Source organism: Filicampus tigris, chromosome 14 (genome assembly GCF_054856515.1).
Source record: "Filicampus tigris isolate MCC_2025a chromosome 14, RoL_Ftig_1.0, whole genome shotgun sequence".
NCBI lineage: Eukaryota > Metazoa > Chordata > Actinopteri > Syngnathiformes > Syngnathidae > Filicampus > Filicampus tigris.
In genome coordinates this window covers 10,179,271-10,194,038 of record NC_141230.1, presented here as the reverse complement: position 1 = coordinate 10,194,038, position 14,768 = coordinate 10,179,271, and the positions used below count along the sequence as shown (strand labels likewise).

The 14,768-nt window shown below is 42.3% G+C and overlaps 1 protein-coding gene across 3 annotated transcripts; it reads right to left on the bottom strand.

The window, feature by feature from the left end:
- Positions 1-261: 261 nt before the first annotated feature.
- cracdla (cracd like a) lies at positions 262-13,413 on the bottom strand. 3 transcript variants are annotated; one of them, XM_086052019.1, is made up of 12 exons: positions 11,973-13,413; positions 11,617-11,724; positions 10,095-10,179; positions 9,852-9,972; positions 8,928-9,072; positions 7,747-7,888; positions 7,500-7,661; positions 6,010-6,264; positions 4,648-5,656; positions 2,919-3,685; positions 1,703-1,805; positions 262-1,631 (listed from the first exon to the last, which is right to left on the bottom strand). In XM_086052019.1, the coding sequence occupies exons 4-12, from the start codon at positions 9,898-9,900 to the stop codon at positions 1,444-1,446; spliced, it is 2,820 nt and encodes a 939-aa protein (XP_085908145.1). In that variant the 5' UTR covers positions 9,901-9,972; positions 10,095-10,179; positions 11,617-11,724; positions 11,973-13,413; the 3' UTR covers positions 262-1,443. The 3 variants fall into 3 exon arrangements, with proteins under 3 accessions (XP_085908145.1, XP_085908143.1, XP_085908146.1); XM_086052017.1 differs by lacking the exon at positions 11,973-13,413 and having other exon boundaries at positions 11,617-11,945; XM_086052020.1 differs by lacking the exon at positions 11,973-13,413 and having other exon boundaries at positions 11,622-11,945.
- Between the last annotated feature and the right edge of the window lie 1,355 nt (positions 13,414-14,768).

Sequence of the window (14,768 nt, the reverse complement as noted above, 5' to 3'; positions counted from 1 at the left end):
AAAAACTCGAAGGTTCATCTAAGACTCAAAATTGTCCATAGGTGTCTATCTGAGTGTGAATAGGTGTTGATCTATAAGTGACCTAAGACTGACTGCCTCCAGAGTGCATGCACCTCGCCTCTTGCCCAAAGTCCGCTGGAATAGGCTCCAGCTATAGGAGTAACCCTAATGGGGACAAGCAGAAAGAAATGAACGGAGGGATGCTGTATAAATGATGGCCCCAGAATGTTACCGCCTCATGTAATCCAGTGACAAGGCACATTAAAATGAAATCTATTTATTGTTCATCTGCTATAAGTAACAGTGAATCACATCCAGAAATATTCTTTATTTCAAAGTGGTGGAGTGGCAATTTATGAGTTTATAGTGCAAATAACATGAAAACTTTACAGTATATTACAGTTCAATACATAAACCTTTGGAAAGAATTACATATAAATTAACCCCTGTCATCTGCTGGTGCTGCTGAAGTGTGGTTTGCCCAGAGCAAGGGTGAGCATTTGCTTCCCTATTTCAGTTTAGTACATTTAAGGAATGCAACAATCAAAAAAATGTTTATTATAATACATTATGATCATCTGTGGGTTAAACGTTTTGGGGCTTTTATAAATTACTCTGAGGACTTTAATTGGCTTTTAGAACTACTTGACTGTCCTGTCCAAATTCTCTGATGGTTGCATGAGGTGCGCACTGTAGTTTCTCCACTCCTGGCCTGAATACACATAACCACAAAATAAGTGTTTACATATATTTATTTGCAGTGACTTTGTGCTAAACCTTGTACTAGGGAATAGCGCCCGACTTGCATAAATTATTATTTAAAGGGGATATTTTATGAAAAATTGACTTTTTAATTGTTGGGCTTCTGAAGTGCCTGCCTGCCCATTAAGTGTGAAATTCAACAAGTAAATCTTTTTCAACCTGCCTACGTTTGAAATGTGTCTGTGAGTAAGATGGCCTCAATTTTGCTGGGTTGTGACTTCACAATTTGGCTAATTTATATAATTACCGCCCACCACAAGGAGTTTCGAATGTACACAGATCCGCACGCCACAGTGTAATTTGGCGACTTAGTGATGAAGTGCTGCCTCCACATGTGAAAACACAATGCATGCTTTTACTTTCATCATGGCTTTGCAGTTCGCACTTGCTTAGACTCTGGTCAAAGTAGCCCTCCCAAGCTTTGCCCCCATTCGTCATAGTAACGAAAACCATTTTCATCATAGCACAGCCTTCAGTTAGAGGGGTCAGGGTGAGCAGTGGCTCATTTGCATGAGATGGGACCTCCCCTTCAAAACGCGCTAATTTTCCAATTCAGCATTGAAAAAGACTGGCAAGTGTGCTATGATTCTTGATCCATGGGGCACTGACAAAAAACAAGAGGTTTTAAATTGTGGAAAAAAACATTTCACAATATGTTTCCCTTAAATTGGGCTTGGCTCCTCAGTCCATGGTCTTGTCACTCCACGCCATGGACTTCCTCTTGGCCAGTTCCATCCAGGAAGGTTGAGCGCTGTCGGGCGCGGACCTCAGGATGGGTGACGAGGAAGGCGACGGAGAGGACACCAGGTTTTTGCGCATCCATTTCTCCTCACGAGGTCTGTCAGGAACTCGGGCGGGGCTCTGGGACTCTGGAAGGAAACGCAACGTCACCTCGCTGCGACGTTTGATTTGGGAATTGGCGAAAAGTGACACACACAACCTGGAAATTTGAACACTTCTCTTCCCTCAGGTTTTGAGTCTTTGCTTTGTGGGAGCGGTTCACTCGATGTCTTGGTTTCCAGTTGCGCTTTCCTCAACTCTACCTAAGGAAGATCAGGGATCATGATAACAGAAATAGGGATGAGCATGTGGTCGAAGTAGTGTTGGGAAGTAATAAATACAAATACTTTACTGCATTTAAGTAGATTTTTCAGGTGTCTGAAGTTATTTTTCTGACAACAGGTATTTGTAGTTCTCTATATTTCTTTTCAAAATAGGCATGTTATTTTTTCAACCTCAACAAAAAAAGACAGAGGTAAAGTCAGCAGCGGTTGATATCATGATTGTAAGCTTGAGATCATGGGGACTTCAAAGATAGAAAAAACAGGGACGGCAGCGATGTGGAGGAACGTGAACCGGGCTTGCATTGACAACGATGACGGAAAAAGATTTGCGGAAGCAAAATAGTCCCCATCCATGGCCTTATTTAAGAAAATGTTGCTCTAATGTTTTTGGCTACTTATTGGCTATTCCCACTCTCTTCTACTTTTTATCTGTGAAATGCGTGCACTCACGGCTGATAACAAGGCGCTCTAAAGCGCCCACTGGGACCATCTGGAAGAAGGATGCATTTATAAGGCAATGCCATAGCTTGTTGCAATTGCGCTGGATTAAAACAAATGCGAACAAAACTAGATAAATTCTTATCTAGTGGGGAAGTACTCTACTTAAAGCGGAAGTCAACCCAAACATATTTTTTTTCAAGAATATGTTCCCAGCAGGCCCACTAGTTGAAACACGGCATTCTGATTAATTTGGCGTTTGTGGAATATAAATTAAGCAGCAATATGCATTCGTTTTTAGCCATCTCCGGGGGTGGCCATTTTGTCTTGTGTCCACTGAAAATGACATCACAACGACCAATCACGGCTGACCTGTTTTCTGAATCTGAGCCGTGATTGGTCGTTGTGAGCAGTTGTGATGTCATTTTCAGTCGACAGAAGACAAAATGGCCGGCCCCAGAGATGGCTAAAAACGAGTGGATTAACACTTATTCCACAAACGCAATATTTATCAGAATGCCCTGTTTCAACTAGTGGGCTTGCATAGAACATATTCTTGAAAAAAATATGTTTGGGTTGACTTCCGTTTTAAGTATGGCGTGCGAGTACTTTTAGCGGTTCGGAACGCAAGCTGGTTAACAAAGAAGTACAAACCCCCTTTGTCCCAGGTGGAGAACACCACTCTGTCTGTCTTTCCAAAAACGCAGCCTTCTCGCTGACTGATCCAGCCCAAACGCTGCGCTTGCCCAGCAGCGAGGGGCTCTCCTTTTCCTGCACTGTCCATTGCCCCCCGTCTACTGGAGGCGTTGAAGATTTTGGCTGCTGTGCTGTCGGTTGCAGACCTCGGTGGCTCCAAGGTGGCGGATGCTGGTCTGAGGTCTGATAAGACTGCGTTAGTGATTGAGTGACAGTGGTCCCTGCTCCAAACTGAGATGGGTGATCGAACAGGGGAGCAGAGCGTGCTGGAGATTGGGTCATCCATATATTTGTTTGCAAGGCCGGCCGACTTGTATTTACATGTGATTGTGACGCTTCCATTTCTTTGCAGGTGTTGACGGTTGTCTTTTGGGATGATTCGCTGTGCTCCGTTATCCCTTTGCCGTCATCGTGTACTGATTTCTCACATTCTTGTGATCTTGCAGTCTGAGATTTCCCATTTAACATCTCACCAGGGTTTGGTGTCTGTGCTGGTGTTTGTGGAGCAGCGCTGGTAAAGTCCTTTGGAAATCGTCTTGCAAAAAGCTGGTGGAGGCTTCTGGTCTTTTCCATTGCCAGACTTACCCAGGATACCTCAGGTGAAGCTGTTTGCGGGGTGGATTGAAGCGCCTGAGACTGATGTAAGGAGGTTGTTTGGACTTCTGTTGGTAAGGTGGGAGCCTCGAAGATAAACGGAGGGCTAGGCTTGCATGGGAGAGCTGCATCTGTGGAAGCAAAACAAATGGAAGCACATGTTGTAAGTGTGATGCATCCTGACAGTTGGTGTCTATGTAATATATCTAATCACAATTTGAAAAAAAAAAAAAAAAAAGGTTTCTGCTAAGTAGTAGAGTACAATTCACCCATGGTTTGGAACAATGATCCCTGAGCTGGCTTAATTTCACCAGTTATCTTGGTACGCAATTGAAAGGGTACCAAAAAAAAAAAAGGCTAGGGCACAGATCACTTACGTTACTATCCAATATGAGAAGGACCAAAAAGAAGGTAGTGACCAATTATTTTGAGAACCAAATGAAAGAATATCAGCCATTTTGGTACCTAACACCGCAGGCAAATGCGACCCAGGTCTGATTTTTTTTGCCCATATGTGACCTGTATCTGATTTTTTTTATGACAGTCTGAACGGCTCAATTCCGATTTTTTCAAAAGCGACCAATGCGTTCGCGGCCTGAACGGACAGGTCGCATATATCCGACATTGACGTCATCCTAGCCAAGATGCGCAGGCGGAGGGAAAGTACTGGCAGCAGGGGGATCAGATTGTTGAAGTTGTTTTGAGTAACACTATGAACTTTATATTTTACTTTAATTTAATCCCACTTGAAACATGAAGCATAAACAGGTACCAAAAACTATCATTTCGGATACCAAATGAAAGAGTATGAAAAACTTTACTGATCAGTATTTCGGGATGAAAATGAAAGGCTGCTACAAAAAGGTAAGGTGGAGACCAGTATTTTGGTACCTAAATCAAAGGGTAACAAGAAATAGTATGGTCAGACCAGCTGGTTTGGTGTACCCAAATAACAGAATAACAAAAAACTGTAGCGTAGAGAATCAGATACATTAAAAATGGGACATTCCATGCCGTTTTGTTTTTTTTTAGCCCAAAGTAAAGGGCACTAAAAACTGGTATACAGAGGGACCCCCTAAAACAAGCACCTCACCTGTTTGTGTGAAATCTCCAGCGTTGGCATTTTTGGACAGGCTGTCGTTATCTTTACTTTCTTGTCGTTTCAGTCCATCACTTGGCTCCTCACTCGATGGCTTCCTCGACTGACGCCTGGAAGATCCATCCGACCAAAATCTTAGGGAGTTAGAGGTGGAGCGGAGTTTAAAACCAAACATCGTCTTTCCTTCGTCTTCCTTGACTTCCGCCTTAGTCGCTACCGTGGCCCCCTCCGGCAACTCCTGGATGCTTTCTCCTTCCTCCGATGGGACAGCATCAACAGTTTTAGCCGATTCCGCATGTTTTGCACTATCCTGCCTTCCCCACGGAAGACCTGAGCTTTTCTGCTCTTGTCTAAATCTTCCCACTGCAAAAGTTCTTCCTACTGGCTGCAGATCTTTACGCTCCTCTCTTTGGTTCAGGCTCAACGTTATATCCTCAACTGGTCCTCCTGCCTTGTGTCCGGACCCTGCCTGACCCACGACTCCCACAAAACTGCCTGATCGGGGTCTATCTTCGATGCGGCTTTTGGGAGAGGTAATGGAGAAATGGAATGATCCGGATCCGGGTCTTTTTAGTCCTCTTACGCCGTCTACTTCGGAATCATCCTGCGGACAAATGGGTGAGGACCTGGACATCGCTGACGCACAGCTATTGGACAGCTGACCGAGGGAGACGATTTGGCTCTTATCAAGGATCTTGACTTCAATCCCAGAATCCCCCGAGCCGTCGATTGTCTCCTTCGCTTCTAAGTATGGACGCGGTCTCTCGCTTGATATCAAAACTGCACGTCTCTGAAGCTTCACTTGCAGCTCCTGGGAGGACACAGGAGAGAGTCTGCCAGGTAAGGCATGGTCCAGAGTGGCTTGCGCTGGGAACGCTTCCGGCTGGGAGGCTTTAGGTAAGGATTGTTGAGACGTATTGATTCTGCCTATCACTTCTTCCCTCGCGTATTCGTCTGTCACAGGTTCAAGATGGTTGTTCATGTCATCCACCTTAACGCCCGGCTGCCAAAATGGACAAAAGTGGATATAAGAATAAACAGCTGTCTTCAGAAAAAACAGAGTACAGTAATACCCTGGTATTAGCGAGCCCTGCAGCAAATCGTGAAAAATCCAGAGTTATTAACACCTCCCATGAATGTTTGTACAGTAATTGCCTATACAGTATTAATAGTGTAAGCCGCAAATATACATCAAACTATGATCCAAAAATACTTTTATATTATTTCAAACTTTTTGTGCGTGAGGCGGCTCGTATGTCGAAAAACCCGTAGCTCAATGCACTTGTATTTCAAGGCACCACCATAAATGACGTTGCAGAAGTAACATTGCATAAGGTGGCAAAGATAGTCACTCACTTCAGCCACCCTCCTCTTGGTGCTGGCCCTCTGGTTTCGGGGCTTTACGGACATGCGGTGTCGGGCGGCGGACGTGTCCAAGGAAGGGGTGAACCGGGCCGGAGCGCTGAAGTCCAACGGGGGCTCGCGAGGAGAAGTGATGGCGGGGCCAGACGGGATGAACGTCGGGGATGGCGTGGTGGCGGCGGCTCCAGATTTGGACGATGGAGGTTTGAAGATGGGGGAGAGTGGACGTGAGCTTGGCTGGGACGCCACCTACAAAGACAAACACAACAAAGAATTATCAGTGGAAAACATTTTCCATGCTATAAAATGCTACTTGCTAATAGTTTTATTGTTTTAGCAGAGATATAAAGCTTTCTTGAGCTTTTAGACTTTCATTAGATTATTGAAGGTGTACTTAAAGAACTGTCGGATGGGGCGTGGCTTTGGTTCAAATCTTGCTAGCGGTTATAAAACTGCAAACTCAGAGGGACAGTTTGACCTGGGAATAAAGTGATTCTTTAACCATTATTTATCTTTGGGTAGTTGGTCCAAAAACAGGTGCAGTCACTGTTTGACAAAATTAAGTGTTTTCATGTTTTACAAGAAAAAATAATTACACCAAAATAAAAATGTAAAAACAAGCAGTTCTTGAACATTAAATACAAATGTAACATAACTGAACTGTACCAACATCTTGATTATTTTCCGTACCACTAAAGGGAGCCCTTGTACCTCTAATGGAACTAATATCAAACAACTTTGAGAATCACTCATCTCACTGTGGGTAAGTTGTTTCAAAAACACACTTTCTGTCAAAGTTGTTTCTATCTTTCACTATTAGCAGTGGTTGAATTCCCTTTACACTTGCATGACAGTTAAAAAAAAGTAATCTGTGATGATCACAGCACTCAAAATTATGTTTGATTGATTTGATGTTAGATCAACTGCCTTTCATACTTGCATAACAGTTAAATGAGACTTAAAGCAGAAGTCAACCTAAACATATTTTATTCAAGAATCATGTTCCCAGCAGGCCCACTAGTTGAAGCACGGCATTCTGATTAATTTTGCGTTTGTGGAATAAGCGTTAATCCACCCGTTTTTTGGCCATCTCAGGCGGCCATTTTGTCATTTTTGTCGACTGAAAATGACATCATAAATGCTCAAGTAACGACCAATCACATCTCAGCTTCAGAAAACGGGTGAGCTGTGACTGATCGTTACCTGAGCAACTGTGATGTAATTTTCAGTCAACAAAAGTGACAAAATCGCCGCCCCTTGAGATGGCTAAAAAACGGGTGGATAAACGCTTATTCCACAAACGCAGTATTTATCAGAATGCGTTGTTTCAATTCGTGGGCCTCCATAGCACATATTCTTGAAAATCATATGTTGGGTTTGACTTCCGCTTTAAAACATTGCATGTACAGTTATAAATAAAGGTTTTATGACGGTTTGAACCTGGAACTGCTTTCTATTGTTTTGTATGGGAATTTTCTTTTCACCTTCCTGAGTGCTCCATGTGTTGGAACATCCACAGTAGAAAATTCAGGGCTCCTGTGAGGAGGAAGGCCCTCCTCAGAGCGTTCGCCCTCATCCTCTTGTCGCCTGATTGTCAGAACAAGAGGAGGCGGTCCCAGATGCATCTTCTGCTGTTGAAGCTTCATCTGTGAAAACGTGTCATCACCTGAGTTGCGGCCTCAGTTCAAAAAAAAAAAAAAAAAAAAATCTCCCTTCATTCCTATACTTTACCTGCAAAGCTTTGATTTTGCTGTGAACGTTCTCCTGGGATAACACCCCGACGGGCTCATTGTCATCATCTGTTTGCACCTGGTCAGCCCAGAAGATGCTGTCGTGGGAGAGCGCTCGAGATCCCATAATTCTTTGGGGGTATCTAAAGAGATCATACACCAATTTATGAGACAACACCCAGCTATTTTCTTTCATGTTCAGCATCGCAAGTGAGCTGACTTTGGGGTGCAAGGCGGAATATGTGCAGGCTTGATCGAGGAAGCGGGTAGCTATTAACAAACTTGTTGCCACGTTTTGAGGAAAATTAAGCAGCTTTATTCCATTGGAGTGGGGAGGAGGAGAAGGGGCAGAGGTAAGCAAACCGATTTTTCAAAACTAAGAGAGATTTCAATCTTATTACGGTGACACGGATGTGTGTCGCCAACAACAGCAAAGGCTAGGCGCTCTTACCCATAACAGTACTACTGCTTACATTGTCAGTGGAGGATGACGCAGTAGAGACGAAGTACAAAAAGAGAGTGCAACAGTATTAAGGTGATCGAAACGGGAAATTGTGTTAAATGTTGTTTTAAGGTTCTTATCAGTTCCAGTGAAAGTGTCCATCTGATTCCCTTGCTTGTTAATAATTGTCAAGAAGGATTTGATGGACTTTATGCAGCTCAGAAAATAGGAGATATGTCTCAAATTTACACCATCTGCCCACCCAAAGAAAACTGGATGTAGTTGTGATTCATGGGATATAAAAAATCAAAATAAAATCAACTTCTATTTGTTCAGCCCAAATCACAACAACAGTTATCTCAATTAAGGAGCAAACAAAACACGTTTTAAGGTGCAGTAGCCCTACGCTGGATTTCGACCTACATTTTTTTTTTTACCAACCCCACCTCCACCCCCCAGGTAAGACTAATGCCCACTCACACCTGGCATCCTGGTAACACCACTGCTTGGGCCCTCAAAGGACTAAATACGGCCAGGTGTGAACCAAAGAGTGTGTTAAAAGTAGGAGGGGTAGCATTCCAGGCAACACATTTATACTGTATATATCCATCCATTATCCAAACTGCTTATCCTTAAGACAAAAAATGTAATTGGGAGTTTAATGAATTACTGGCACAATTAATATATATATCTTTTGTGGTACTTTTGGTCCTCTCTACATTAGGAGACAACATACTTACACCAAATCTTCATCAGATCCCAGCACCTTTCCTGCAACGATGTCGCTGGCTGACTGGCTGAACTTGGCGCTGAAATCCCCGCCTGTCCGCTTGCTTCTCACAAACAGACGAGACCTCAGAGACTTTACTCTGGACTTTCGTGGTCCTAAAAGACACGCGCACATCTTTTACAATGTTCAAAGGGATATATCATAGTCAATGGTTCGGGCACAAATAGCTGGGTCTCTGGAGTCCCTGTCCAACATTCGGCATCATAGAGTATACTATATGAACGAAACATACAACAGAGACACACAACACGATGTTACGGAATGGTTAGTTATGAACTTGATGTCGCTTTGAGCTTCTTTTGGTATGTTTGTATGTAGGTAACATTTTATACATTTAATGTTTATACGGCATTTTCTGGCTATGGGGGCTAGGCTAGCGACTGCTAGCATGTAACGTGATACAGGTGGGTCCTCAGTTTTATTAGGGATTTTCGTTCCTCCGGCGGAGAATTTGTAATAACACGAATTTGTACGCAAGTCCGAATGCACCGTAGTCTGCCAGTAACCTTCGCCAACGCGGAGGTAAAGTCATGATTACAGGAAACGTTTGGATGAAACATACTTTTGGGCCAGAAATATAAAACAATCGAATGTTTTATGAGCCGCTTATCAGACGCTACGGCTGATAGTGCTCTTGGCTCATCTGCAGATTCAACAACACTGCAGCTCTGCTTATCTTTGGATGTTGAAAGGTTTGCGGTCCGACACATACTCTCACTTGGACAGCTCACTACTTGCTGATGTAATTTCACACTTGATGGATGGGCAGGCCCTCCAGACACCCAACGTTTTGTATGAAAGCAATTAAAAAGACGCTTTTCCCCTTGAAGCGATGCATGTGTGGCAGCTTTGATAGATTTCTAGATAATCTCACCTGAAGTATCCTCTGCGCTCTCCTCTGTGTCCACAGAGAAGGCCTCCATTTGTCTGCCTGGTACAAACTGGTCGGCACAAAAGCCCAGATGACAGGAGGCAACCAGTTCCCTGTTATTCCACTGGTAACAATATAAAATATTGTTTGCACATAAGTAAGCTGCGCAATAAAATAAACCCCAAGATGTGACACGCGGACTTGAGGTTCAAAGGTTTATTGGTTTTTATCAAGAACGGGACCAACCTTTGCTGTTAGAGGGTGGGGCGTGCACCCTTTTGTCCTTTTAACAAGATGACTGTACACTCGCAGGACGCTGCATTAGGTACACCTGCAGATGAGATTGCATCAAATTGAGAATGTTGAATAACACTGGTCAACAGCAAATTTTAATCAGAGATGGCATTATGCTTTAACATATTTTTTACTCAAATTTCAATATTGTCTGTACTTTTTTTTTTTACTAACACATCAGGTGTTTTGGGTATTTTCATTTTTTTGTTTTTAAGTTTGACCTGTAAAAGCCTGCGCAATTCGGATTTTACCATACGTTGTAATTTTATACATACGTTTCAGAAAGAAAAATTCCACCAGTTGCTGAACTTAATGCTTAATTTTAAAAATTACTAAATATATATTACTACATCTTATATACTATATTACTATTTGTTTATGATGTATTATGTATGCAGAGTTAATGACCCTGTAAAGTGAATTCAGAGATTTGTGTTCATTACACATTACACATACTGCATTTGAATATAATTGCTGAAAACACGCGAACACTGAGAACTATTCAAGTTGAGCTGAGTTGAGTTATAACATCAAACTATTTTTCACTCTTTCAATATTCCTGTTATTTTTTGGGGGGGTATGGCGCATTGCTAAAATGGCACCGCAAGACACACTTTGGAGACCAGCATGAGTTGCCCCTCGCCAACTATAAAGGAATTCGAGTCCCTTTCTTCCCATCAGCGATTATCTGACACAGTTGTGACATGCAGTTAGCTAGCTAGCTATGCTTACACGCCGAAAATGCATCTTCCCGTCTGAGAGTCCTTTGGCATGGCGACTTTAGAGTGCCACGTTGTCAGCCATGAGTGCACGCATGTCCTTTTATACGCTGTACTTGATTTTTATAATATCTTAAATTTGGCACGTTTGTAAACACAACACTCTTCTCTGGTGTATAAACTTCAGAAGACATCAATTGTCAGATTATAGGGATTTTAAATGTTATATGGTGGCGGCAGGTTGATTCTTGAACAGACTAACTCAGTCTGTTTCCATCCAGACATTTTTCACTCTTAGAAGTGCCACTGTATTTATAAGGAGCTAAAATAGTCCAGCTGAAACACTGATGCAATCCAGCTTCCCTTGAAATCCCAATGGCTCATTTCTGTGCTTTCTTTCTGCGTGCATCACACACACTTGCTCTGGCTCGAGCAGCCTGGCGGTAAGTGCTGTTATCAACACCGTGCCCTCGTATCATGATAAAGACGAGATGTGACCGTTCACAAAAGCAAAGTCCAGACTGCACCTCTCGTGTCAGCAGCCTGCTCTCGTGTTGACAAACATGTGAGTCCTGATGGAAAACGGGCCTAAAGTTAATATCCTTTGTGGGTGGTAATAAATAAAGCTGATGCACACATATGTGAAGCAAGAGTACACATTTTGGAGCCTTAAACAAAAAAAAAAAGATAATCAATGACAGACTTCTCATATCTTAGAGTAACCCCCTCCCCTAGAAAAAAAAAAGAAGTAGTACCTCACCGCACCGGCAGGTCAACCCGGGATCCCCTCAGTCGTCTGTTGTCCCCCAAATTGTCCTGTCAGCGTCCTGTACAGTTTGAACCTGCAGGCTTGTCGTCCACATCTGCAGAGAGGCAGGAGGAGGAGGAGGAGGAGGAGGAGGAGGGGAGGCGGAGTGAGTGGAAGCGAGAGAGAGGGAGGAGGTCACTCCGTGGTGGGACAAGCACATGCACAAAAAGAAAAGAGAAAAGAGGACAGAATAGAATGAGACGGCAAAGGAGGGAGGGAGTGTGAGAGAGAGGGCGAGAGATACTCTATTACATTAGTAGCACACTGTGGCCTTCTGCGCTAAGCTCCTTATAAAACACTAACCTGATTTTGGGCCCAGAAATGAGAGTAAGGGAGGGAGGGGAGTGGAAGGGGCAGAGGGGGGGGAGGAAAAAATGAAAGCTGTACTTGGAAACAGGACAGGAATGAATGTTGACACTAACTCTCTCTCAAAGGGGAATTGATAAAAAAAAAAAAGATAAAATGTCTTATTTGTGCATGTTAAATAAATGTTTTAACAGCAGGTGTTGTTTGGCCTTGTAATCCTACTACTACGATTAACACGTCCAAAATGTTACATTAGTGCACATTCTCACCCTTAAATAAATATAACTTTACTGTAGGCTATATCGGGCAAGGAACCATAAAATAGTACATACAAGTCCAAATGGACCAAAAAGGAAATGGAACCAAATGATTTCTCCAAGCAATTACAATCATGGGGGAAAAAGTTAGAATAATGAAATGAAATTACAATGCACTTATACTTTATATATAAAACCGCCCAAAACTCCAGAGCCAAATGATAAAAAAAAATCTATATAAAATCACATATGTATTCGGTGATGTACACAGCCAACAACAGAAATAATAAAACTTAGGAAATAAAGAAAATAGAATCAAAAAAAAATCTTATGTTGTAGAATTTAAGTGTACAAGAAAATAATTAATTTATGTTACCTTTGGGGCATATTCTTTTAGTGACGTCTGCATTATACTGCCCAATATTACAACCTGAGTAGGACTACAAAAAAATGTGCGGGTTTGGAATGATATGCAGGACAAACATTGTACCGCAATATTACAAATTTGAGTGAATTGATTTTTGTGAAAAATGTACACAATGATTCTTGCAATTTTGTGCCACCTTTGAATGGTAATTTTTATGTGGAAGCCCTTTGCAGTGGGAAAAAAGATTACAGTATGAGGTTATTTTTTGTTTGCTTCAAACCCTTCATTGTTGGGTTGGGATAGTGGATCTTTTATACATGCTTTGAAAATTGTACAAAAAATATAAAACATTAAGAGCATGTGTTTTCTATGAATGCACATGTTTTTCCAATATTCAAAATAGCTTTTTTGTCATACATCTGGTTAGAAAGTGAGCTGTCCGCTGTGGGCCCCCCAGTAGCACTGATGAAAAATTGTGGCCCTCTCCAGCATTTACGGTCTCATGCCTGCTCTAGATGAATACCATTATTTATAATAGCATATAATTTAAAGTGGTAGTCAACCCAAACTTATTTTTTTTCCAGAATATACTCTATTCAGGGCCACTAGTTGAAACAAGGCATTCTGATAAATATTGCATTTGTGGAATAAGAGTTAATCCACCCGTTTTTAGCCATGTGTGGGGGCGGCCATTTTGTCACATCTGTCGACTGAAAATGACATCACAAATGCTCAGGGCTCAGGTAACGATCAATCATGACTCACCTGTTTTTCTGAAGATGAGCCATGATTGGTTGTTATCTGAGCCCCGCGCATTCTTGATGTCATTTTCAGTCGACAGGAGTGGGCTAGACTTGACAAGACTAGTGGGCCTGCATAGAACATATTGACGGGTTGACTTCCCCTTTAAAAAAATATATGTTTGGGTTGATTTCCCCTTAAGGAAATTTTAGTCATTTCAGAGGTGTGTATTTGAATTCATTTTCAATTTTTAGATTCAGTGTCAAAAAGTTTGGTGATCCCTGTTCTACATATCGTCACTGCCGTGTGAAAAACACTTAGGTCCATTTTTTTCAATTTTCTTATTTTTACGTGAATGGTGTTTCCGCGTTACAGACATCGCATTAATGTGAAAATTAAAACATTTTCCAAAATTGGACATGAGTGTTTTTTGGTGCAGATACCATATAGTACGTCCATACCTGTACTCATACTTGGACTTGTAAAAATGATCCAATGCTAGAACTCAGATACACCCGAGTTAAAAGTGTGCCTGCTTCAAGTCGTTCATTAAAACCGCAGTCGATGTTTATTATAAAACTAGTCACAAAGAAAATTACACGTTGTATATTTTAACAGGCGGTGGTCGACTGGTTAGCACGTCCGCCTCACAGTTCAGAGGTCGTTGAGTCGATCTCAGCTTCGGCCTCCCTGTGTGGAGTTTGCATGTTCTCCCCGTGCCTGCGTGCGTTTCCTCCCACATTCCAAAAACATGCTTGGTAGGTTAATTGGACACTCTAAATTGCACCTAGGTGTGATTGTGAGTGCGGATGTTTGTTTGTCTCTGTGTGCCCTGCGATTGGCTGGCAACCAGTTCAGGGTGTACCCCGCCAACGGCCCGAAGACTGCTGGGATAGGCTCCAGCACTCCCCGCGACCCGAGCGGTATAGATAATGGATGGATGCATTTTTACTTATGTAAATACTTACTTATGGAATAATTCTAACAGCTGTAACATTTTATTTTGTAATGTGGCATGAATTCATTATTTGTCAAATTGATCAGAGACATTCCGACACACTAGGGATCAGAGTGACTTTATAGGCCACCAGTCTGCAGTCAAAGGGAAAAAGGAGGAACGGAGGAAAAGGACCCAGAGCACTTGGGGAGCACATTCGCATTTTTATTATATAAAGATTTTTTTTTCATGTGTGCAGTTGTCTCTCCCGATGGGGCTTCTGGTCATCACACAAATCCATCCACCCCCCACAGCACCAAGCCAGCTGTTGATGTGGATTACCTCAGTGAGGCCTGCTATGTGATTCTTAATTTGGCCATTCATAGATTCAATGCATGTCATCTATACACCTAAAGGCCAATACTGCTGACATGTAACACCAATGCATTTTATGTGTTGAAATTAAGTCTTTGTGTTAACAGAATATGTTT